This window comes from Peromyscus leucopus, chromosome 9 (genome assembly GCF_004664715.2).
Source record: "Peromyscus leucopus breed LL Stock chromosome 9, UCI_PerLeu_2.1, whole genome shotgun sequence".
Taxonomy (NCBI): Eukaryota; Metazoa; Chordata; class Mammalia; order Rodentia; family Cricetidae; genus Peromyscus; species Peromyscus leucopus.
The window spans coordinates 114149819-114176045 of NC_051070.1; the positions used below are offsets into that span (position 1 = coordinate 114149819).

A 26227-nucleotide genomic window follows, 5' to 3' on the forward strand; every position below is an offset into this window, starting at 1 on the left:
TAGGTAGTTCTTTGTCTCTGTTAGCGCTTTTTAAATATAATCAGTTACTAAAGACAAATATTGACCAAACTGTGCTGAATTCCTTAAGTTTAATATATATTTCCCAATGACGGCCACATTACTTTGTATTACTACCATCTTGATGCTATGGTTGTAATTATTCAACATATTATAACCCTAAAGCAATAATTATTGTTAAAATAGTTTTATTGAAGTATAAATAAATATATGCCTATTTTACTTGTAAGACTCAGTGAGTTTTGACAGACATAGACAGCCACAGAAAGCACTACTCTTAAAATCATACAGTGTGTTTTTGTCTGCTCATATCAGCTTTAAGTCAGTTTAATAAATAAATGTGTTCAGCCATCAATGATGCAGAATTCTAAGAACAGAGAAGTCAAAACTATCAATCTTTAAATTAGGAAGCACTTTTTGTTTTCTGTGTAAGACACAATGATCCGTACAGTTCTGCCTGTGGGAGATTTGTCTCTCAAAACTATCAATTAGAAAAGGAGTGAGAAGACTCTTAGGAGTTGTATACAGAGAGACTGTTGTGGCTTTATCAAAAGGTATTGGGGATGGAGTAACAGCAACCATATGAAAGCTGTCCTGGAGAGCCTCCTGTGCGAGTCATAGCAACTGTACACTGGAGGAATCAGACAGGCACCCTCACTGGTCAGCAGTCTCAATAGTCTTGCCTATAACGAGGGTGGGGAGATGATTAACGTATTTAAAACTGTACATACAGAACGAACATTAAGTCTTATGAGGTGTGGTTGGGAGATAGATTGGAGACAGGAGAATTAAGAATAAGGATTACTTTTTAAAGGGCAGTAGACTAGGTGTGATGTCTGCAAACTAGGGCAAAAGTGTTTTATCCCTTTTTACTCTTAATTTTTGCACACTAGACAGGTGACTTTTCATTGTCTGTTAAGGAATTGGAAGTTTTTTAAGGTAGTAGATACTGTCATTAAACCACTAAATTTATTTGCTTTCCTAGAAATTATTATTTTTAAGAATGAAATACAAGTTTAGATATGAGACCCACCAAGCTTCATATTTTTAAACACTTATTTTATTTGTTTTAACCAGTTACCCATGGGTGTATTGTTTCCACAATAAAACTTTTTCTACCAGATGGTATGGAAGCCCGGCTCCGCTCAGAGTGAGTATGATTAGTGCTGTGAAGTTTTGGATTAATTATCTTAGTTGGTGATAATCGTACTGATGCTATACTGCTAATACTACAAGATTACTGTAATATATTAGAAAATTGATATGGTACCTTTGGGCATATTATATACTCTAGTTTTAACTACTTATTATTTAAAAATCTAGTAAATAATCATCAGAGGTAAAGGTTATTTTCAAATATAACAGTATATATTTGAATAGATAATTAGTTGGGTTTTTTTTTTTGCAATATTTAGGATATTTTAGTTACTGGAGAATGATAACTGTTCTTTTTGATATATATTTAATATAGAGCTTTATAGACTGTGATTGTGGAGTTAATGTCAATGTCATATTCTTTTAGAACTTGAAGATGTTAATATATAGTTAGTATTTATTTTGTGAGTTAAAAGAATTTCCCCCAAAGTTGTATTTTATGTTTTATATGAAGCAATATCAAGTCCTATCATGAAGTCTAAAGTTTAAAATGTAAATTTAAGTACATCCTGTGCTTTTTACAGATTATCATTGTTAAGTATGGAAGGCACTGGGCAGTATTTAAATATTAATACTTTTTTGTTTGTTTTATTTAGGGAAAGGCTTGAATATGCTAAATGATTGTTTCCTTGCTTTAAAGGAGTTTCCTGATATTACAGTCTTCTTTTTACTAGTGGTTTACATTGTTTTCATTATGCCAAAATACCTAGAGTTGAAGGAAAAGCGAATAGTGAATAGGAAAGAGAGAACAATAAAGCAGAAAGAGCAGGCCCCTTTACTGTAGTATCTCCCCTGTCTGTCATTAGAATTAAATATTTATGCTTTTCTTAGGACCTGCCATAGTTTTTTCCCTCTTTAGTTTTATGGCTAGATGAAGCAAAACAGATTTGTAAAGCAGTTGAAATTTAAAATACTATTATTAAAATGTAATTATAGTTTATTTGAATTTCAGTAAACTTCAAGAACTTCAACATAACAAAGCCTTTATGAGTCAAGAATTGAGCTTTCTGTCATATAATAACTAATCAATCCAACAATGACTTACAGCTTTTTAAAGACTAGTGTTTGCAGTTGATATGAGATCGTTTTTTAATAGTTAAAAGGTTTGAGCAGTCATGCACGTCTCCTGTGTTCTTAGGTTCCATCTAGTAGACTATGTGGGTCTTCCTAATTTTGTGTGTGTGTTCGTGTACATGTGTGTCATGGCGAGCGTGGAGGTCAGAGGACAACCTTGGTGTTGGTGCTTGATTTCCAGCTTGTTTGAGGCAGGGTTTTGTGTTTGACACCATGTGCCTAGGCTAGCTGTAGCCCAAGCTCCCAAGGATTCTTCACTTTCCACTTGCAGATTGCTGGAGGAGCGCTGGGGTTTCAGACATACCGGCTTTACACATGTGCTGGGTAGTCAGACTCAGGCCCTCCTCATGCTTGTCTGACAAATGCTTTACCTACTGAGCTACCTCATCAGCCATCTGTAAAAATTTTGAAGACTTTTCAGTAAATTCCCTCATTTTCCCAAGTCCCTTTAGCTATTTCTCTTTTTCTTCTCAGCTCTCTCCCCTTTATTTAATGACTATGCGTGTGAATGTTCGTTGTATGAATGCGTGTATTGCCTGCATGTGGAGCAGAGGACAGCCTCAGGTGTTAATCCTCAGGGACTGTGCCCCTTGTTTTTAGACAGGATCTCATTGGACTAGGGCTTGCTGATTCAACAAGACTGGCCCCTGTCCTCACCTGCTAGGTGCTGAGGTTACAAGCACGTCATAACACCCGACTTTTACAAGGGCTCTGGGAATTGAACTCCGGTCCTTAAGCTTGAGCAGCAGGGAATTTACCTACTAAAGGATTTCCCTAACCCCTGCTTTTAAGGAGCTATTAAATACTAAATTTTGCTTCTAGTTTAGAAGACAAGTTTAGAACAAAAAGTTCTTTAAAGCTGGATTAATATCTGAATAGACTTTAGGGTAGATACTTAGGGAAAGCTTGACTGTACTTCTTCTGACTTTACAGGCCTTACTTTTCTCATCTGAAGTATAAAGATAAATCATGTTAGTTACTGATCATGATTATGAGGCTTAAGTGTAATTGTATATTTAAAGAACTTAGCATAGTATCTATCAGATGATAAATCTGAGATAAACATTGACTGCTGTTATTGTAATCTAATTTTAATTAGCAGTTTAAATGGCTGAATACATCAAGAGTGCCAAGTCCACTGTGTAAATAGTGTATTTTTGTTAATGAATTAATATAATTGATTCAATTTTGGCTTGAGATTAGGAAAGGTTTCAGACAATTTGTAAAATGGTCCTAAACATACATCTCTCATTTTGTACTATGTGGATCTACAAAGCAGAATTCACATCATAAATGATTAAAATCAACATATCAACCTTGCTTAGGAAACCCGAGGATGTTCTACACCCTACAGCATAAACTATTCATCCAGGATTTAATTCCTGTGTAAAATTAACTGAAGCATGGTCATCAAACCAGTATAAAATTTTGCTTTTGTCTTTAGTAAATGGTAAAATATATGTATACTGAAGACTGGTTTTAAAATCAATGTTGATAATTTGTGTATAGGGTTTTTAAGATCTTCAATAGGTAATTCTGATTGTTTTTTAGTTTTTGTTCTATTTTGTAATTTTCTAACAACAGAAATAGAAGTTGCCTATAACTTTACAACCTCAACACTCAATAACAGTTTTTACTTTCTAACATTGCCTTGTTATACTTTTTATATACACAAGAAGTTTTTCAACAATTCAGACAAAATATACTTATGTTCGATATAGTTTTTGTAAAAAACAAATATATTTGCAGATTGTGTTATTTGACTGTCTTAGCCATTTGTTTGCTGACTGCATTTCATGAGAACAGAAGAATTTCTTCTTGGGTCACTAAGAAAACCAAAATTTTAAAGCTCTATTTGTTTCCATTTAGGGTTTTTGAGTTAATGTCATTGTATATACATATTGACAGAAAAAAAGGGATATATACAAAAAATGGTTATTTCTGGGTGCTTAGGATTGAGTAATTTTAGCTTCTTTTTATAATTTACACATTTTCCATTTTCAGTATATATTGCCTGTACAGTCAAGAAAAATTAACTTATGTTTAAAGCATCCATTTTAGTTTTATAAGTGGAAAAGAATAAATGTAGTTACAACTTAAAAAACATTCACTAGGCATCAAGTTTGTTAAGGCCTTGAGATAGGTTCTGTGAATGTAGGGGTGAATTGATCATAATTCCTGAGGTATCTTGTGTGCAGAAAATGGGTACTGGTACTCAACCCTTCCTTGTATATGCCATACCAGCCAGTTTCTCAGCAGTCACACAAACTTTACTAATTGAGTCTGGGAACTTGACCCATTCAGCTGCCATCTGGCTGTCAATAGATTGTTTTTGAAGATGTGAAGTGTAGGGAACCTAGGTGGCCTTCAAGACACATGCAGTATCTGACAGGGCTTTGTAAATAGGGATGCTGGCTTCCTGAGCTTCACATGTCTCCTGGGAGTAGAAAGTAGTAATTGGTTGGTTATTGTTCCAAGGCATTGTTTTAAGCTACTTGTTTATACCCACACATTTAGTACTTGAAAGAACGCTATAGGGCCACTTTATGGGTGAGGAGCATGAGGCCTATCTGGATTACTTTGCCTCTATCTGGGAAGTAGAGTCAGTTTGTCTAGTTGATATGCTTTCTGAGCCTGTATGCTTGCTTGACTGCTGCTGCTTTTCTGTCAAGAGTTCTATGTCAGGCCCTAGAGGAAATTAGTGTCAGTTAATGACCTGTGGTTGTGTTTGCTATGCTGAGTTCAGTTTCATACACACGTGTAAACTTTGATCTAGTCCTAAGATGGCAAGGTGAAGAATAGTTGTCACTGTTTTGACAGCTAAAGTTGTTCTTCACTTAGAGCCACTTTCCAATTCTGACTTTTTTTCTAAATGAGCTTTTACTTACTAAGAATTTCTACACACGAGTATTTATTTATTTTTGATAACATATGTTACAAATAAAAGGCATACTTTAAAAGGTATTTTAATGTAAAAATAAGGGACTCATCACAGCACTCAGTAAATATTGGGTCCTCAAAAGACGTTTAATACATTTGGAATTGAAATTCACTTTAAGAATAATAATGAGTATAAAGTAGGCTTATGTATGTATTAGTTTGTTTTTTAAGAAAGATAATTTACATTCTTTTAATTATATAAGAGCAAATGCATGAGTTTTATGACAAGATATTCTGGTACTCTAGAATCATTTCCTCTGTTTTCAGGAAATTAGATAAAAATTCTAAATTTTACTTTTCAGTGTCATCCATGCTCCATTACCGAGTCCTGTTGACAAAGTAAGTAGTAAATGATTGTTTTCCAAACTTTGAAATATCATTTCACCGAAGTGTTTTTATTTAATGTTTTATCCAAAAAACTTCAGTTTTTGTAATAAAGTAAATATAACTATGTAGTTAATATAACCTTCACTGTGTGGAGAATTTGGAATGAATGTGTCTTTAGAAAAAGCTTTTGTAGCCTAGGCAAACTACTGACTGAGTAGACTAAATGTACCTGGTTTTGTGTCTAGCCAGAGGTAAGTAATGTTTACTATTACCTTTTATTCTGAAGTACAGTTCTGTCTAGGAATTTCCCAAAGCTTTCTGGCCAAGAAGTTCACTCAGTATTTAGCCATACAGCACAGTGGCTCTGAAATAAGGATTTACGGAAATTATTCTTTTAATGTCATTGGACATCGGTTTTGACACCACCTAATTAGAAATTGTAGTAATTGATTGTTAGAATATTTTTCTTTTGTTTAGGAGTAATGGTGCATTGAAACTATAGGTATCCTTGCTGAATAATAAACAGAGTGTGATCAATGAACAAAAGAAAACTTTTCTTACTATTTGATATTACTGTGATATTGGGAGCTTTGTTCTGCTTTGTTTTTCAGACAGGGTTTCACATAGCCTTGGGTGGCTAGGAATTCACTGTATAGCCAAAGATGCTGCTTGTTCACTTCTTGATCTTCCTGCCTCCACCTTCCAAGTTCTGGGATTACAGCTGCACTATCATGCCTGCTGGATTTGTGTGTGTGTGTGTGTGTGTGTGTGTGTGGTGTATGTGGTCTGAATGTGTGTATTTGTGTGTGTGTATGTAGTGTGTGTATGGTATGTGTGTAATAACTAAAATGTGAGGACAAACATTTTACATTTTTTCTTTAGTTTAGATTAACAATGGTTATCTACTTTAAATTGAGGTTCTTAGATTCTTGTTTTAGAAGTAAAAGTAATTTATCATCAACTTCTCTGATACCAAGAACTGTATTTGTTGATTTAGATCTTCAAAAGAAAAATGCCAATTCTTCTAGTCTGAATATTAGAAAGCATACTTTGTGAGCTTAATGAGGAGTGATTCTGTAACATTATTAATAAATCAGCAGAGCATAATAGTGTATACCTGTATTTCTAGTGGTTGGGAGGCTGGGATGGGAGGATAGCTGTGAGTTCAAACCGGGAGTGCATGTACCAGGCCCGAAAGGGCTGTGTAACAAGACCGAATTTCAAACAATGAAAAAGGATAGGTATGCACACTTACAGAGCTTATTAGTGTCTAGGATATGAGCAGATATTACAGCTACTTATTGTGTCCTGTGTTTTCTTTTTTAGTGACATGGTTCTGTATCTGATATTCCTGAAAAGCCCCCTTTGAAGTGAATTCTGATACTTTTGTGTTCTGAGCAGTTAGACTGACTTGTAGTTTTGAACATGATTACTTTCTATCTTTTTCTTAAAATTTACATACAATAATAATTTTTTTCATTGTCTCTGGCTATTGGACAAAATATTAGAATCTTTTTATTTTAATTTTTGTTTTTCAGTAAGAGTAAGATTTTATGTTACCCTCTATCCTGACACATGCTTCCAAGTAACATTTTGAATATTGTTATTTCTAAATGAATTGTGACATGTTGACATATTAATGAAGTAATGAGTGATGAATTTTAAAGGAAAAACATAATGACTGCATTGATTAGGAGTTATTTCTCAGTTCTGGAAAGGTTCAGTACTTTTGTGATTTGACTTATAAAGGAAAGTTTCACAAGTAATCATCTTGTTTATAAATCTAATATGATTAGTGTAATACTATCTATACATTCTAGACATACAGCAGAAATATCTTGAGAATTAATTTACACAGTAGCTGAGAACAGACTAGATCAATTAAAAACATTTATTTGGAGCCGGGCGGTGGTGGCGCACGCCTTTAATCCCAGCACTCGGGAGGCAGAGCCAGGCGGATCTCTGTGAGTTCGAGGCCAGCCTGGGCTACCAAGTGAGCTCCAGGAAAGGCGCAAAGCTACACAGAGAAACCCTGTCTCGAAAAACCAAAAAAAAAAAAAAAAAAAAAAAAAAAAAAAAAACATTTATTTGTATGTTTAGGAAAACAGACATTGCGTGGATTGGTTTGTTTTCAACTCTCTAAGTGCATTTCATTTGTGTGCATGTGGAGATGAGAGGACAGCTGCAGGCATTGCGTCTCTCCTTTCACCACGTGGGTGTGGGGACTCTAGTTAGTGTTACTATTGCTGTGATGAACACCACGACCAACACTTCCACATCACTGTTCATCACTGAAGGAAGTCAGGACAGGAACTCAGACAGGAAGGAACCTGGAGCAGGAGTCAATGCCGAGGAGTACTGCTTACCATCTTGTTCCCCATGGCTTGCTCAGTCTGCTTTCCTATAGAACCCAGGACAGCAGCCCAGAGATGGCACCACCCACTATGGGCTGGGCCCTCCCCCACTGATCACTGACTGAGAAAATGCCCTACAGGCCTGCCTACAGCCTAATCTTATGGAGGCATTTTCTTCATTGAGGTTCCCCCTCTCAGATGACTTAGCCTGTGTCAAGTTGACATAAAACTATCCAGCAGGGGATTGAACTGAGGTTGTCAGGCTTGACAGGAGGGACCTTTACTTGCTGAGCCGTCTTGTTGGCTCTTAGTGGCTTTTTTAATGTAATGTTTTCTGTGATTATTGATATTGGGTTATTTTGTTTCTAGGTTGCTGCTAACACTCCAAGTATGTACTCTCAGGAACTATTCCAACTTTCTCAGTATCTACAGGTAACAGTAAATCTTGAGAACTCTCAGTCTTTAAAAGCAACTTAGATTTTATTTTGCCAGCTTGTAAATACAGAATCAAAAATATTGGCTGGAAACAAGAACACAGGAAATATCTTTTAAAGGAAGCATGAAGGCTTAAAATTAGATCTCAAGAAGAAAAAGGAGTCAGGATTGTTGTTGAGTCTAGAATAGATAAGCTTATGTACAAGAGAAATATTTTCTTCCAGTACAAGAAGTGTTATTTCTTTTCTTCGTTTATTTGGGCAGGATAATGGTTTTGGGTTGCTGGGGGGATTATGATGAGGGAATATGGTTTAAAGAAAACTTTGGTTTAGAAGTTTAGGGGTTGAAGTTTTGATCTTGATCTTGTTTTTTCTGCTCAGTTTTGTGACCTTCAGTGAATAGTTTTATTTGTGCAGGCTTTTAGTTGTCTTTAAAACTGTTGAATCAACACCAGTGATCCTGTGTCCTTTCGTTACTTGGGCAGTTAAAGGCATGTGCATCTGGAAAAGTACAGAGATAACCAACATATTAATTAGATCTCATTTTCCACCAAGCACCGTGCACTGCCATAGAAAACTAGTTTACATATTTGCACATCAGTGAAGTAGTTAAGAGCATGGGTTCTTCTAGCCAGAATTGATCAAGTTTAGCTACTTTTGATCCCTGGTTTTAACATCTGATCTCCCAAGACAGTTTATGTTTGTTTTTGTTTTTGGAGAGGATTTCTCTGTGTAGCCATGGCTGTCTGGGCTTTGTAGACCAGTCTGGCCTCGAACTCAGAGAGCTGCCTGCCTCTGCCTCCTGAGTGCTGGGATTAAAGGCTTTAAAAAAGCCTTTGAACTTCATTTTCCTCATGTAGGCAATTGATAAGTAGTGCCACCTCTCCACATTATGAAGGGGATATGAATTAATATAAGTAAAGCACTTAGAGTAGTGCCCATAACATAAAATAAATGATGTGAATGTCATTGGTCATTTTCATTCAATGGGAAGATGTATTAGTTTTTGTAGGTCTCTGAGAGAAAATGTTAAGATTAATGTTTCATTTCTGACATGAGAAATAGCAATGTCCATATAGATTCAATAATTGGCCTGATTCTATGCACTGTGGTTGCTTCTCATCGTGAACGAGTCTCTCATACTTCTCCTTTCCCACCTTTTCTGTCAGTTCTTTGAACATCCATCCATATTTGTTAACTCTTTGGGAGGGATTGTCCCCCTCCCCCCCTTTTTCTTGGCTTGTATAATCCTTATTGAATTGATGAATCTCTAATGTAAACTGTGATCCCTTTGAGTAAAAGTTGAAATAGATGCATTTTATACCTTAGATCTAAAAGATCATTTTTCAGGAGAGCTACATTTGTTGTACTTTGGTTCATAATTAAGAAACTCATGGAAATGAAATTTTTAAAAGATGTAATAGCACCATCTAGTGGAGGTAGTTTCTAAAACTTTGGTTGGCTGATGGCTTTATCAGTAAAATATTTTGTATCTGTTACTTTCTGGATACTTAAAATAAAATATGATAAATAACTATTTTAATATGGAATATCTGATGATGGTGTTTTTATTAGATTCCTTAGTCTATATTAAAACAAAGTACTTCTGAGTCTACATTAGGCAAGATTTTCCCTAGTCATTGTTTATTAAGGATGTGGAGAGCAATAAATTAATGTTTTAAACCTTAAGTGCAATATTTGAAGCATACACTTTTCTTTGAGGTGGCTCAAAGATAGAATGCTGGTGTCCTTTGGGTATTTCAGGGATGTCAGAAGATGAAGCCAAAGCCACAGCTAAATAATGTGACGATTTCACCTTCACAGTCTATGAAGGGGATGCTGTTAGCAGCTGTCAGATGTTAACTACAGAGTAGTCTTGTTCTTCATTGTCTTTCATCATATTCATGTGTTCCTTTGACCCCTTAATTACATCTTAATTACATCAAGCTAATATTAATGGGCTCTTACATTTTGAATATTAATTACTCAATGATGTAATCAGGGAGAATCAGAATACCTGAAAATGCCATAAGCTGAGAGTAGTCTCTCTTTTAAATATAGGAGCATATATTTACATACCATTTTAGAAAGGAAAGGCTAAATGCTATTACTATTTTAGATGCCATGCTGTAGAATTGTTATAAAGTATCTTTGATGCTGACCAGAATGTTTTGCCTTAGTTTGAAATACATTTTTTTGAAGATACATAAATATTTCATAAATATGTGTGTATTTATGAAATATAAGCAGAAACAGAAACATTTGTTAGTTTTCTAATCTGCATTTTGAAATTTATTCTTTTTGTAAATTACTACTAAAAAGAAAACAGAAACCAGTAACTTATTTTCCATCCAGGGAAAAGTTTATTACATCTGTACTTGCAGTCCTGTAGATGGGCTAAAATAATGAGCTACATCCAGGGTGCAATATGAGAATATATTCAAACTATACTGAGTGTTATTCTTCAGAAGATTGTGCTGCTGACTGAGTTCATTAGAATTTCTTGTTTGATTTATGTTAGGAGGCCTTACATCGGGAACAGATGTTGGAACAGAAATTAGCCACACTTCAGCGGCTATTAGCCATCACCCAAGAGGCTTCAGATACCAGTTGGCAGGTACTCCATTTACTTTATATTCATGAAGCATCTAAACAGGTTTAATAGTTTTTTTTATGTGTTGAATGAATTAAAACCAATATTTTTGGCAAATAGAAGTAATGTTATTCCTTAACTAAAAAACAAATGTTGAAACAGCATTTTGTAGCAGATCTTGATTCATTTTCCAATTTTCTTTGTTTTGTTGGCAATAGAATCTGTTTGTTATACATGCTTTTTTTTTGTTACTCTAGGTTTTTACTTATATATAATTTTTTTTTTCAACAGGCTTTAATAGATGAAGATAGACTCTTATCACGGTTAGAAGTTATGGGAAACCAGTTGCAGGCATGCTCCAAAGTATGTATTTAATCTCAGGTATATAAGGAAGAACGCAGCTCTGTAGTTTCCTTTTTTTGTTGAGTGTATGCTAAGACCTTTATATAATTCCACAATTCCTTTACATGTTTCTTTTGAAAAAATTCAAGCATACCTGTAAGTGGGAAGAATTGTGTAATACATACCTGTGTCCAGTTCTAATTCCTTTTTCTTTGCAGTTACTATTTATTGAAGAGGTTATTTGCTTTCTGGAATGTGATTCAGTCTATATTGTTACCGAAACACTTTTAAAGTTCTTTCTCTAGGCATAAAATAGTAGAGATTTGGTCTGGTGTAGATGTTATGGTACTTGTTTTTTTTTTTTCTTTTTCTTTTCCTTTGCCAATAAGACTTCATGGATAGTGTTGTTCTTCAGTCAAAGACAGCATAATGATTAAGTTGTTTTCCTTTTAGGATTTTGTCATTCATTGATGATTCTTCACTAAGTCCATTATTTCATTAAAGATGTTAACATAGTGATGTTATTCTACAATTCCTTCATTTACTTTAAATTATCAAAGATAATTTTTCTCTCATGAACCATTTTGTTCCTCGAAGTACATTTTCTACAGAAAAAACAGAATGAGTCCCACGCCCATTATTTACTAGATGAAAAGAATAAATTGATGCCCTTTTTATTTACCAGTGAATGACAATGAAGTGCTTTCTCTCTTGCTTAGACTTAAGTAGATTTGGTGTATTTTAGTCTATAGTAGTAGTTATCTTTGCTGATGATCAAATTGTCCAGAGTTTTGTCTGAGTAAACCTTTTAAAGTTGGCTGTCTGACTAAAACTAACTTTGATAACTTCCTGTGGCCATGCTAGACAGGATGCTCCATGCTCATCTTACGTATTTCTTGTTCCAGACCTGGAGTCTTCCTTACGATGCTCTTATTACTTTTGTCTTAGCCATTGTTCTAAAATTTTTGCTTTTTATAGCGATGGTGCTTTTGATAGCAATGACTTTTATTCACAGGTGGAAATATGAAGGCTTCCACAGAACATGAGTAATTAATCTTACTATTTGAGAGAAATTAGTGCTTTTAACTCTTTCCTGCTGGAATTAGTATAATTTCTGGAGGCATAACTTACTGATACAACTTTGAAATACAGATTTAGTTAATAGTAGGCCAACATTTGTTTTGGGGGGTACCTTAACATATAATTTAGTGTATTGTAATGTCTTTATTTCTTTCAAGGCATAAGTAACTTAGGGTAATAGAAGTGTCTTCTGTTCTAGAATCAAACAGAAGATAGTTTACGGAAGGAACTTATTGCTTTGCAAGAGGATAAACACAACTATGAAACAACAGCCAAAGAGTCCCTGAGGCGGGTTCTTCAGGAGAAAATTGAAGTGGTTCGGAAACTTTCAGAAGTTGAGGTATTTCATTTTTATTGTTATTACTTTTAAAGATTTTATTTTAAAAATTATGCGTCTGTGTGTAGTATGTGCATGGGTATGTGTGTGCAAGTGAAGTTGTCTACAGAAGTCTGAGGCTTAGATCCATTGGACTTGGAATTATAGGCAGTTTTGAGCCATCTGATGTAGATGCTAGGAACTGAACTATGTACCTTTGCTTAGTTTGGAACTTGCTGTGTAGAGCAGGCTGGCCCCAAATTCACAGAGATGCACCTGCTTTTGTCTCCACAGTAGTGGATTTAAAGATGTCTGGTAGGAATTGATCTTTTGTCATAAAAGTATGCTGTCTTTTAGTGGAGGGTGGTCACTGAGAACTTTACTACTTTACCTATCCTCTGTATCAGTGGTTCTCCACCTTCCTAATGCTGCAACTCTTTAGCACAGTTCCTCATGTGGTGGTGACCCCCCAACCATAAAATTATTTCGCTGCTACTTCATGACTGTAATTAATTTTGCTACTGTTATAAATTGTAATGTAAATATTTGTGTTTTCCAGTGGTCTTAGGTAACCCCCCCAAGGGGTCATGACCCACAGGTTGAGAACCACAGCTCTAGACTATTTTGTGCTTTAGGAGTTTATGGGGGAGTTCTTCTAGGTCCTAGGAACAATCAAAATGTGATTCTTGGGACTGAGGGTTCAGCTCAGTGGGCATGTGCTTAGCATGTGTGAGGACCTGGATAGTTTGTATTATGGCCTCATTTTATAGTATGGGCTTTATGTGCATTTTTGCTTAATTAATTTGATATACAAGTAAAGTTTCAAGCTGTATTGCTATTTTCACATTAAAGTTACTTTAAGGATTGTTGACTTAGAGATGAGTATAATAGAGTATACTTTTTTTTTTTTTTTTTTTTTTTTTTCCCCAGACAGGGTTTCTCTGTGTAGTTTTGCGTCTTTCTTGGAACTCCCTCTATAGTCCAGGCTGGCCTCAAACTCACAGAGATCCTCCTGCCTCTGCTGCCCTAGTGCTGGGATTAAAGGCGTGTGCCACCACCGCCTGGCAATTGAGTATACTTTTAATCATAGCACTTGGTAGTTTGAGGCAGGAGATTTACAATTTTTAGGCTAGCCTGGGCTCCATAGTGAATTTGAAGCCAGCCTGAGTTACATAGTCTTGCTTCAAAAACACATAGAAAAGGAATTGGTAGTTTTAAAATATTTTCAAGGCTAAAAGTCATATCGGTTGACCTTTTTAAAGTATAAATAGTAGGTAGCTCTTTCTGCCCCCAACATTAAAAAAAGAAATTCTTTGTTGTGTTTTAGTATATATGTGCCTGAAATAAACTGAAATTGTTTTGTCTTTTAACTCTGTTTTTTTTTTTTTTTTTTTTTTTTTTTTTTTGTTTTTCGAGACAGGGTTTCTCTGTGTAGCTTTGCACCTTTCCTGGGACTCACTTGGTAGCCCAGGCTGGCCTCGAACTCACAGAGATCCGCCTGCCTCTGCCTCCCGAGTGCTGGGATTAAAGGCGTGCGCCACCACCGCCTGGCTTAACTCTGTTTTATATAAGTTTAGCCCAAATGTGGATGTAGAATAGTCCGTAGCTACACTTTTTACAAACTGAATTTATGATAAATTTTAAATAAGTACCCATTTACTCTAAATGAATTGCCTGTGAACTTGAATTGCAGAGAAGTCTGAGTAATACTGAAGATGAATGTACCCACCTGAAAGAAATGAATGAACGGACTCAGGAAGAATTAAGAGAATTAGCCAATAAATATAATGGAGCGGTAAATGAAATTAAAGATTTGTCTGATAAGTTAAAGGTATGTATATTAGTTCCTTTTCTACTGCCGTGAGAAAACATAATGCCCAAGACACCTTATAGAAGAAAGGATTTATTTAGGCTTAAGGTTCCAGAGAGTAAGATTGTTTCAGCATCATAGAGAGGAAGTATGGCACCAAGCAGGTATGGTCACTGGAGCTGGAAGCTGAAAGCTCACTGGGACTGGCTTGAGGCTTATGAAACCTCAAAGCCTATCCCTGTGACATATTTCCTTCAGTAAAGCCATACCTCTTAAACGTACCCAAACAGCACTACCAACTGGGGACCAAGTATTCAAACATAGAAACCTATGAGGGACAGTCTTATTCAAACCATTACAGTTCGTATTTAATCGACCTGAAAGCATGCTAAGCTCTTAGCATACTAACAGCTTAAAAGTTTATGCATCACTCAATAGTTGTTAATATAAATTTGGTAAAACTGAAAAAGTTGAAATTGATAGTGAAAATGGAATTCTCTTTAGCCCACCCTCCATTACTGTTGAAAATTGAAGTCCTTTAAAACAGATATACTTCCTCTGGATGGAAATATGGTGAGTGCTTCGCAATAGTCATCTTTGAGTGTTTGCTTCAGTATTACATAGATAAGATAGCAATGATAAAGAAAAGAACACATCTTCTAATATCTACTTGGAAGTAGATGAGAATCAATATATGGATTGGTGAGATGGCTTAGAGTGTGGGCACTTTTCATGCAAGCTTTAGGACCTAAATTTGGTCATAGAACCCAGGGTGGAAGGACAGAAAGTCCCCAAAGTTGTCCTTTAATCTCCGTGTGAGAGCCATGGCACCCATGCACCAGACCTTAGTTATGTACAACACACACACATGTAAACACACAGACATGCAGGCGTATACACACAATAATAGTAAATAATAATGATAATAATAATAATAATAATAATAATAATAGATAAATCATAAAGAGAGGCAATCAAGGGCCAGAATGAGATACATGTAGTAATAATAAATTATAAAGAGAGAATCAAGGCCAGAAAAAGATGTCTCCTAGGGTAAAGTTATGCAAGCCTCATTCCCAGGAGCCCATGTAAAGGTGGAAGGAATTGTCACCACAGAGTTGTGCTCTGATCTCCATGTTCACCTACCTATGCATCATATATGCATATGTATACACAATAATAATAAAGTTTTAAAAAAAGAATAACAAATTCTAATATAGTTTGATGCTTTTTAAAACCTCATTTTTAGGTCTTCTCAAAGTTAGGGACCAGCTGTTCATGCTGCAACATACTCAAAGGGAGCTTGGAATAATCTCTTGGAACCCAGGTTGTCCTTGAGCCTGCAGCTGTGCTGTGGAGTCCGTTTTAGCTGCTGTTCTCTCTGGGACATTTGGAACAAAGGCATCAGACCATAATATAATCTCTACTTGGTCCTTCAAAGTCTCGTGAAAGAATTGTTGAAAATTTTAATGTAATTCATATCTCTTGGTGGCTCTTGAAACTAGTAGGATGTCATGAGAGGGAAGGAAGAGATTGTGGGGGTTGGAGAGGAGAGAGGGTAGTAAATGTATATGATATGAAAGCAGAGGGGAGACTGGGAAGAGGAAGGGAAACAGGCAGAGGGGCAGGAGTCATGGGGTGGGCAATGCAAATGAGGATAAATGCCTAGACACAAATGTATGAAGAATGCCACAGTAGAACACAGTACTTTGTGATATTAGCTTAAAAAATAATTAAAACAAGGGAAAAATGAGCCTGGCCTCAGTCGAGTGCCTACAAGACAGGTTTTTGTCAGAGAAGGCTGAGCATCACTTACCGTAGTTCTCAGGGAGATCTTGTCAAGAGAAATGTATTTGAAGGGTTTGTACCATCATCTTTTTAGCCAAACATAAATAGTTTATAATTTTAAATTAATGTTCCATTTTAGAACATACAAACAAGTTTAATAATAGATTCGGGGAATATATTTCCCCTTTAAAAACCATGGAGGATTTAATTTTGACTCTGTGTGTTTATCTCTTGGGCCTGCTTGTTTGCTCCTAAGTTTTTCCCTTCTCAGTGCCATGTGGTAGTGACCTCAGTGCAGATCACTTTTGACATCAAGTCTCTTTGTTTGCTTTAGAAATCAGCTTTATAAATATGTTCTGTAATTCTGAATATATTCCTTGGAAGTATAAGTGAATAAAGTCAGTCCTTGCCTTGGGCTACTTAAAGCAAAGTGAGGCTTTATGAAGTGACTGAAGATTCTTACTCAACAGGTAGCAGAGGGAAAACAAGAGGAAATCCAGCAGAAGGGACAAGCTGAGAAGAAAGAATTACAGAATAAAATAGATGAAATGGAAGAAAAAGAGCAGGAGCTCCAGGCAAAAATAGAAGCTTTGCAAGCTGATAATGATTTCACCAATGAAAGGCTAACAGCTTTACAAGGTAAGCTAGCTGATACAGGAATTGGTTTTGTTTGATTTTTGTTCTCTTTGTCTGTGAAATATCTTTTTCTTGGACTGTTTTTTACAGTACGGTTAGAACATCTGCAGGAGAAAACTCTTAAAGAATGCAGCAGCTTAGGTAGGTGTCACCTTACTTAAAGATGTTTTTACCGAGCTTCTGCCTGTTCACATTCACATTGTTTACTCTCACATTCGTCACTTCTTTCATTTGATATTTTACATATCAAGAATCAAAGGTTACACTTTTAGAAAACCTCCTTTTAAAAATTGATTGCCACCAGAGGGCACCATTGTTTAGTCCTTGAGACATGAGGTTTCTGCCTTTGAGATGGTCTTAAGACTGAACAGTAGTAGGATCCTCTTTCTTTTGAGGTTCTTTGGAAGGTCCCCAAACCTGAATCAATAACGAATGGCCACTTGAGCTCTTCTTCTAAACATAGTATTCTATACAAAGTCAATGTGAGTAGGAATATGAAATGCTGTAATTATACTTGAAGCCAGTATTAAAGTTAACAATTTCTTTGATCAGGCAATGATATCCTGTCTTAATCCTAGGGATACAAGTTGATGACTTCTTACCTAAAATAAATGGGAGCACAGAAAAAGGTAGCGTAAAAAACTTAAATTTTTTTTCATGATATCGTTTTATCATTTAAGCAGGACAGAGAGCTAAATGCCTAGTGATTTTTAGTGCTTGGGATGAAACACATTTATAACTGTTCATATACCATTGAGTTTTGTCTTCTAAAATCCAGTTTCTCTTTATAGTCTAAGACACAAGATGTGATCTGTCCTCAGATATCCCTTGTTATGTGGAAATTGAGATAAGAAAATGGTGTTCATTGTTAGCCATGGCTTTTGTATGTGGCTCTTACCTTCCAAAGAGCTCTACTACTGTTTGTTCCTTCATGCTTGGCTCCAGGTCTCCATTTGCAGTGTGGGAGCTTATTTAATGTCCCACTGGACCCTTAGACACATGGAAACTACTTTCTCTACCCATCTGTGTTATTGATCAGAGAATGAGATTTCTCTAATCAGAAAAATCTTTTGGTAGTTTTTGGATGTTTGGAGTACTAAAGGAATAAAGTTATGTGCAGTGCATACTGCTGTGCTTATCTCATTTTAATATACAGGAGTTAGAAGAAGATATCAAGGTCAAAAATAGAACTTCTAATGAAACTTTTTTTCCACATATCAGGGTATATCTTTATCATTCATGGCAAGGGGTCAAAGTTAATTAGTTTCTTTTGATTTGTTTTAACTTAAAAATGGGTGAGCTGGAGAGGTAACTTCAAGAGTTTTCCTAGTTTATGCCTTGGATTCAATTCCAGCATTACAAAAAGGAAAAAAAAAATTCTTATAGTAACTGCCAAAGCAGGTCCAGGAATTGTGTATGTGTGAGCTATATGGCCATGGTGTAATATTGCATATATTAAGCATTTTAGAATTCTAGAGAAAAAAATTATCCATTGCTATTTGACTACTCTATGTGTTTTGTAAAATGCCTTAAGTTTTTCAGATTCAAATTTCTGAGTTTCAATTTGAGAAATTTTAAAGGTGTAGTTTATATTCATTTTACCAAAACTTTATTGCTATTCATTATAAGTATTTAGCAAATTTTTGTTAAATGAGTTAATCTTTGGAAGTACTTATTTTCCTTAAATGATTTTATGTTTTCCATGATTATTTTGCTTGTCTTTTCCTTTCTGATTGTATACTTTTTAATAAATCCGTTATTTCCTTGAATAAGTGTCAAGTGTTACATTAATGCAAACTGAGAACTTTTATTTTTTCAATTAATAATCTTTATATATATACAAAACCATATTTTAACTAGAGTTGTCAAATTACTATGTAAAAGTTTGCCAGAAAATTTAGACTAGTAGACTGCTTTCCTATTAGTGAGTAGTCATAGATTCCTTAATTTAATATTAAAATAAATTTTGTATATTGTTCTGGGAAACTCCTTGCTATAGTTATTCCATTGTTAAAGCATTTGGGTCTTTGTTGACAATAAATTAAGTAGCGTGAGAATGACATTTTGACAGTAAGTTTTTACGTATACACAAATCTCATTATGCCACACTTTGTTGTGGAATGGACTTTGTAGTAGGATAATTTACCTTTTCAAACATCACCAAAGTTCTTAGCCATAGAATTTTTAAGTTAGCATCACGCTTTAAGTAGTAGAGAAAATACTAAGTATAGGTGCAAGAGGAAATGTCAGCAGTGTCTAGAGATGTTATAGTTCATACTTCTTCCAGTGAACTCTTTTTAAAATGACTTAACTTTTTTACAAGCACAGATTTTATACCATAAGTTTTGTTTCATTTTTAAAATAAGGATTATTTAAATATATATTAGAATAGAGAATAGTGTTGTCTAGAAGCAATATGAGAATAATTGTAAAATTTAAAATTTTCTGGTAACTACAGTAAAGTTTAAAAAGAAGCAAGTAAAAACACATTTTAATACTAAATTTTATTTAACTAACAATATCAAAAATGTTATGTAAACATTTAATCAGTATTTTAAGATTATTAATGAAGCAGTTCACATTAATTTTCCTTAGGTATTTGAAACATGTATTTATTTTATGCTTACCACATATCTCTGTTAGAATGAGCCACATTTGAATGCCTTGGTGGCATGTTCAATTAATGGCTACAGTAGCGTAACTACAACATGGGTATAGAGAAAACTGTAATCCATAGAAAACTCATTTATATAAAAAATTCATTATAAAAAGAATGGTTCTTTATGTTTCTGTGTTTGTCTTTTTTCCATTTCTTTAACTTTAACCAATATCATAGAGACTAATTTTCCTTCCAATAAACATCTGATTTCTTTTGGATTACCAGTGATAATATGTTCTCTATTTGTGTCAACTTAATCTCTAAGGGCCTGAATTCAAGTAATACACTATTAAATGTAATGCTTGACATGCTTTATATAGACTGTGACATTGTTGTCTGATGCATGTAAAAGGTGCTTTTGATATGGCACATATATGTATTTACTTTTTTACTTTAATAACAAGTTATCTAAGCCAGTATACTTAATATTTTCAGGGTTGGGTTCAGATATTAAAAATATAGTACATAGGGCACTGGAGAGATGGCTCAGTGATTAAGAGCACTGACTGCTTTGCCAGAGGACCTGGGTTTGATTCCTAGAACCCACGTGGCAGCTCACAACCACCTCTAACTCCAGCTCCAGGGGATCCATCATCCTTTTATGACCTTTTGGGTTCTTCTATGTAAAACTAGAATAGATAAAGGGTGATCTTTGAGTAACAGTGAGTGTTGTGGTTACTATTCTGTTGCTCTGTAGAAGAGATACCATGACCATATATGTAGTTGAAAAAAACATTTAATTGGGGCTTTACAGTTGCAGAGGATGAGTCTATGCCATCATGGCGGGAAGCATGGCGCAGGCAGGCATGGTGCTGGAGAAGTAGCAGAGAGCTTATATCTGATCTGCAAGTTCCATGCCAAGAGAGTGTGAGACAGGACTTGGCTTGGGGCTTTTGAAACCCAAAAGCTCACCCCCAGTGACACACCTTCTCCAACAAGGCCACACCTCCTAATCTTTCCCAAGCAGTTCCATTAATTGGGGACCAAGCATTCAAATATATGAGCCTATGGGGCCATTCTCATTTAGACCACCTGTGGGGATTCCCAGTTTTGAATAAGAGTCACCAGAAATTGATTAATATTGATCTGAAATTTGGTTTCAGATAGTGTCATAAAGGCCTTTAGGTATGTTCAGGTTTGTTTCCAAGTAAGCTTTTAAACTTTTTGGTAAGCATAAATGAAGGTTTCTGACGTTTTTGTGCGTATATGCCCTTCCTTCTTTGCCTCTTCCCTGATTCTCTTTCTTTCCCCAGTGGTTCCTTTTGCTTTCATATCAAGTAAATGAGTGGGTTTAAGCTAGAGCACACAGAGAGATGGTTGTCTTTCTCCCCGTTATCCTTTCAGGCTACTTCCTCACCCTACATAATCGCTTCCTACTTTCACAGCACGTATGTTAGATATACATGTAAGTCCAGATTTTACATATGAAAGAAACTTGTGCTGTTTGGCCTTCTGAGTCTGGCTTATCTTGTTTAACATGCCAATCATCAATTCCATCCATTTTCCTGCAGATGTTCTAATTTCATCTTTATGACTGCATAAAACTGTCACATATATGAACTATATTTTCTTTACCTACCCAAACACATTTTTACACTTAACGTGATATTGTATAGTTTGAGTTTTGAAAGTGTTGTTATAGTTTAGAGTTTATGTAAACCAACTTTTTACCTTGACATTTTCTAATATACTGGGGGGTTTTTGTTAGCTTGTTGACAAATCCTATTTGTTAAAATTACTTCTTTAATTCCAGATTTTTGTTGCAGTTAACTTTTCATTTTTTTTTTCTCCATTTGGGGCTGTACTGAACTTTTTGTGCATCTCTCTAAAACAAAAGCTCCCCGTTTTATCGTGGGCCCTTTGGGTACTGTGTGACTAGGTAAAGGAAAAAGACAAATTGGAAAGTTTCAGAAGGCAATTAACAGGAAAGATGTCAAGAGGCACTGTCACAACAGTGAGTTGTGACAAATGTACATAAGAATATAAGACAAGAGAGAAGTGGGTGGGCTGAGGTGGAAAAGCAGGAGTTGGTGGTGAGAGCAGAGCTCAGTCCAGGTTTCAGTGCGTTTAGACCTTCCTGGTAGTGACTATGTGGGAGCACAGTCTTTTAACACTAAACCTTCGAGAATCTCCTGTGTACTTTTGAAAGACACGGATATGTAACTAAAGAATGTTAGCTGGATTTACAAGTTAGCCTTTGATCTTTGAAATAGTGAAGACTGTTATAAGAAAAGGGCTGGAACTCTTTAATTACTGTGTTAATTTTTAATTTTCTCCTTTTTAAATCTACTTTTTACAAAACTGGATTATATCTGATGTAAGCAAAACCATTAATGAAGCTCTTGTTCAACTGTGTAAAACATGAGAATTGGGTGGAGATAAATAATATAATGTTGTAATGGTATATATGGTATAGATTAAGGTACTTAAAATGGGAAGCTGTTTGTGAAAATGAATGTATAAAAATATCTATCTCATCAATTCCTTAAAATTAAAAAAAATTATTGTATGGTAACCCCCTCCCCAACTTTTTTTTTTTAAATAAGGCTCATATTGTAGTTCAAGTTCTCTTGAAAGTCACTATGTGGCTCATGTTGGTCTCAAACTCATGGCAGTCCTCCTGCCTCATCCTCCTGAATGTTGGAATTTCAGGCATATGCTACCATGCCTGGCTGATTTTATACCTTCTTAAAGTTTTTACCTTTTACATCTTAATTAAGACCAACAGCTTTGAAGAGAGACTGTTAGAAAAGGAAATTATTTCAATAATAAAAACACAAAAATCACTTAAGAGGATTTGCAAACCTATCATGGAGAAAGGTACATATGAAAAGTGGGAAAAGCTTTTCAAAGCAATATATTTGTTTTGTTTGTTTTTTTCAGCTCTTCGGATAAAAAACTGCACCTTTAAAAGCTAGCCATTCAGAGGAAACTAGTGATTATATAAATTACAACTTTCAGTTATTGAACTCTAAAATATGTGTTAGAATATAGCCAACTTTATTAGTCCTTTTCAATTACCTGTGTTAAAATATTTCATTTTTTTAACCTTTGCTGTTGTTTATTTCAAGACAGCAACAAACTATGTCCTTAAAAGGTCTTTCTTTCTTTATTAGAGCACTTGCTTTCAAAGAGTGGCGGGGACTGCACTTTTATTCATCAATTCATAGAATGCCAGAGTGAGTAAAGAGTATTTTTCTCATTGATTTTAATGAAATCAGGGACTGAGATTAAGAAGTCAGAGGAAAAACAAGGAAATCAATGTATTTGTTGTAGTTGAAGTGTGCAAGTAACTATCTTCAGGAGTCAGCAAACCTGTTTGTTTTTCTCTTTTGAGAAAAGTATTCTTAGTGCAGTTGCCTCCACATATGGAGCAGAGCAGATCATATTGGTGGCCCCTACACACACACACACACACACACACACACACACACACACACACACACACACACATGCCCGTGTGCACAGAAACACAAAGGAAGAAATTTCAAGCTTGCTAATTAAAAGTCATTTATCAGGGGATAAAACAGACTGTCTGGGGTGTGAAGTACCTAAAGTTTATCTTTCTAAGGATGTTTATTTTTTATGTGTGTGGTTGTTTGTTTGTTTGTGTGTGTGTCTGTGCACCATGTGTATGCAGTGCTTTCAGAGGCCAGAGGAGGGCTTCAGATCCTCGGAAACTAGGATTACAGAGAGTTGTGAGCCACTATGTGGGCGCTGGAAATCAAACCCAGGTCCTCTGCAAGAGCAGCTTTTAACTGCTGACCCATCTCTCCTGCTCACACCTAAACTTTCTATGTTGGTACTTGATGAAGAAATATTGATAATACGCCTTCTTTATTCAAGATTTAGTTCTATCACAGATTAAATTTTGAGATTCTTTTTTTTTTTGTTTTGTTTTGTTTTGTTTTTGTTTTTGTTTTTTTTCGAGACAGGGTTTCTCTGTGTAGCTTTGTGCCTTTCCTGGGACTCACTTGGTAGCCCAGGCTGGCCTCGAACTCACAGAGATCCGCCTGGCTCTGCCTCCCAAGTGCTGGGATTACAGGCGTGCGCCACCACTGCCCGGCTTCCTAGTTCTTTATCCATATCTCATTTTGTGGCTGTCCATGCGTATATGTTTGCCCCATTCTTAACTCCAGGACAACTTGAGGTTATAAGGGCCACACCTCGAATTAGAGCATGCACTTTCAATGAGTCACAGTTATAACTCCCAGGAGATATTTAGAAAAAACATGTAATTGCACTAAATGCTTTTAGAAGAGCTGCTGTTTTTATTTTCCCTCTCAGTTTTAGATGCTGCAATAAAATAAAATTTAAAGTTATGTAAGGTAGTTTATCTAATAAATGTACCATATTTCCAAACTCTTAATACTTGTGAACCAAAGACTGGTGCTTTTTATTTTATTTTATTTTTTTTAAACTTTCTGACTACTGCATATCACTTATGGGAATTGGGACAGTGATTTCTTTGGGGCAAGATGATTCATAGCCACTGAAATCAGCAAGAGGACGTAAATTTAAACCCAGACCCTAGAAGAAATCATATATATATACTTTAGAATTTGTGTTTTGAGCCTAACAAATGAGAGGATATTCCAAAGAATGTTTTGCTGAGTTGTAACTTTTAGAAGTCCTTATTTTGTTAGTAACAAATAAAAGTCACAGACCTTATTCTTATTACTTGTGCATTTAAGAAAGGAAACGAAAAACCTGTTTAAATGTCTAATTTATATTACACATTCAATTTAAAGTAATATAAAGTGTAACTGTAGTTTAATATTTATTTTAAATGAAGAAAATCTGCTTAGAGATTTTTTTTTTTATTACATCATACTGATGTGGGAAAATGAGCCACCAGCAAGCATTAAGAAAACAGAAGTTATAGAAGTTACAGCAAATCCCCTCAATGAGAATGTTAACCCATCAAGTGATGTCCATGGAGACCGTGTGACTGCATGGGAAAATACTGAACCTCTGGTCCACAGAAGGAAAGGCAGAATATAAACTTGGTTCTTGTATACAGAGGCAGAGCAAAGATCAGGAAGCAAAACAGAGGGGCTCCCGCACATCTGGATTTTTTTTTTTGTTTTTGTTTTTTCGAGACAGGGTTTCTCTGTAGTTTTGCGCCTTTCCTGGGTCTCGCTCTGTAGACCAGGCTGGCCTCGAACTCAAAAAGATCCACCTGCCTCTGCCTCCCAAGTGCTGGGATTAAAGGCGTGCACCACCACCGCCCGGCACATCTGGATTTTTAATGCAAATAGTGAAAGGTTCAACTCTGTTTGAGTGTCTAAGAGGGGCTTTGTTAGAACGTGGTTTCTGACTTTTAGGTAGCAACAGTTTGCTTTTGATGATTCCAGATGTTATCTCAAATTTTCCAAATTAATTTGGCTCCTAAATATATGATTACTGGAGCAAGGGTTACCTCTAGCCTTGTTTGTTGTTAGAAGGGCCATGTAGACATTAAGTTTAATGAGTATTACCACAAGCAAGGAGAGCCAACAAACCCTTTGCTCAGGTAAACTTACCAAAAGAGTTTTAGAGTAGTTTGGAATTATGTATTGACAGCCATACACAATCTCTTTTGCTGTTTTTAAATGGCTAGGCATCTTAAGTTGATTGGTCTCTATCACAAAGTATGTATTCAGTGTGCAGTATTATGTTAGATTTTTGTTTCCAGTCTTTTGAAAGGTCAATGTCCATACCTTGTCTTTATTATTTACTGGGCTTATGTAACATAAAGTCAATGTTTTAAAAACTAAAAAAGCACATGATTTGCTTCTATTGGATTCTTCATCTATATTAATATGTAGGGAAATATTCAAACTTACTGCATGAACCCATAAGAGAGCAGCTTGATTTTGTAGAAATTAACAGAGCAGGAACACATTTCAATGTTTTCCTTGTATGGAAAGTCAGAGTATATTTAAAAAAAAATTCTTTTAGAGAGTAGGTGTTAATCCTAGGGAAAGAAGGTGGGCTTTAGACAGGTTTAAGTATAACCCTTTGCATAATTCCCAATCTGTAAATATTCTGTATAAAATTATATAAAGTCTGAAATTATCAGATAACTTCATTAAAACTTGTTAAAAAGCTTTTAGCAAGAACTTATCTTCAGGAATGGAGGGTTTTGGAAGGACTTAGTTCCTTCCGTCTTCCTGTAAACTTTAGTTACTTCAGTACTTGAGGTTTACTTTATAAACCTAATAGATGCATTGACACTTGCTGTGTTTTGCCAAAGTTGCTGTCTGGGCTGACATATTACCCATGTGTGTTATTTGGATCCATGAACTCTGTCATTTGACTAACTTAACTTGAATGCTGTGTGAAAAGATGAAGGAGGAAACTCTTAAGGACATGAGGACATGGAGACCTAAGACCCTTCCTTGAGCACAGGGAAAGACAGTATTCTCTGGACAGATGCTGCCTCTTTGGTGTCTCTGGCTGCCCTGTGTCCTCACAAGGGGAAAGATTTTGCTACTGGATGCCAGAAAACTTTCCTCTCAGAGAGTCTGCTTTGTAGAGACAGACTAGACTCATCTCCTTGATTGTATTACCAAGTGCCCTGAAGTGAAATTCATGCCTTTATATTCTTAAATCCATGTTTGTTTTCATTATCCTCAGGTGTTTTTTATTTTACTGTATGCAAAAAAATTTTCTCTGGCCCCATCCTCATTTTGAAATTATAGTCAGTTTCTGCAGGC

At 35.4% G+C, this 26227-nt stretch overlaps 1 protein-coding gene across 25 annotated transcripts in view; it reads left to right on the plus strand.

Moving 5' to 3' along the window:
* The window catches only part of LOC114702135 (sarcolemma associated protein), a 128245-nt gene that overhangs the window by 58221 nt on the left and 43797 nt on the right, over positions 1-26227 (plus strand). For 5 of the 25 annotated variants that reach the window (XM_028882429.2, XM_037208775.1, XM_037208771.1 and 2 more), the window contains 11 exons: positions 1096-1168; positions 5490-5526; positions 8238-8300; positions 10824-10919; positions 11187-11258; positions 12517-12657; positions 14327-14464; positions 16702-16870; positions 16958-17008; positions 17446-17496; positions 22643-22705. In XM_028882429.2, the coding sequence (XP_028738262.1) occupies positions 1096-1168; positions 5490-5526; positions 8238-8300; positions 10824-10919; positions 11187-11258; positions 12517-12657; positions 14327-14464; positions 16702-16870; positions 16958-17008; positions 17446-17496; positions 22643-22705 (954 nt within the window). The remainder of the gene's footprint in view (positions 1-1095; positions 1169-5489; positions 5527-8237; positions 8301-10823; positions 10920-11186; positions 11259-12516; positions 12658-14326; positions 14465-16701; positions 16871-16957; positions 17009-17445; positions 17497-22642; positions 22706-26227) is intronic. The other 20 variants (XM_037208773.1, XM_028882436.2, XM_037208779.1 and 17 more) reach the window with 6 other exon arrangements.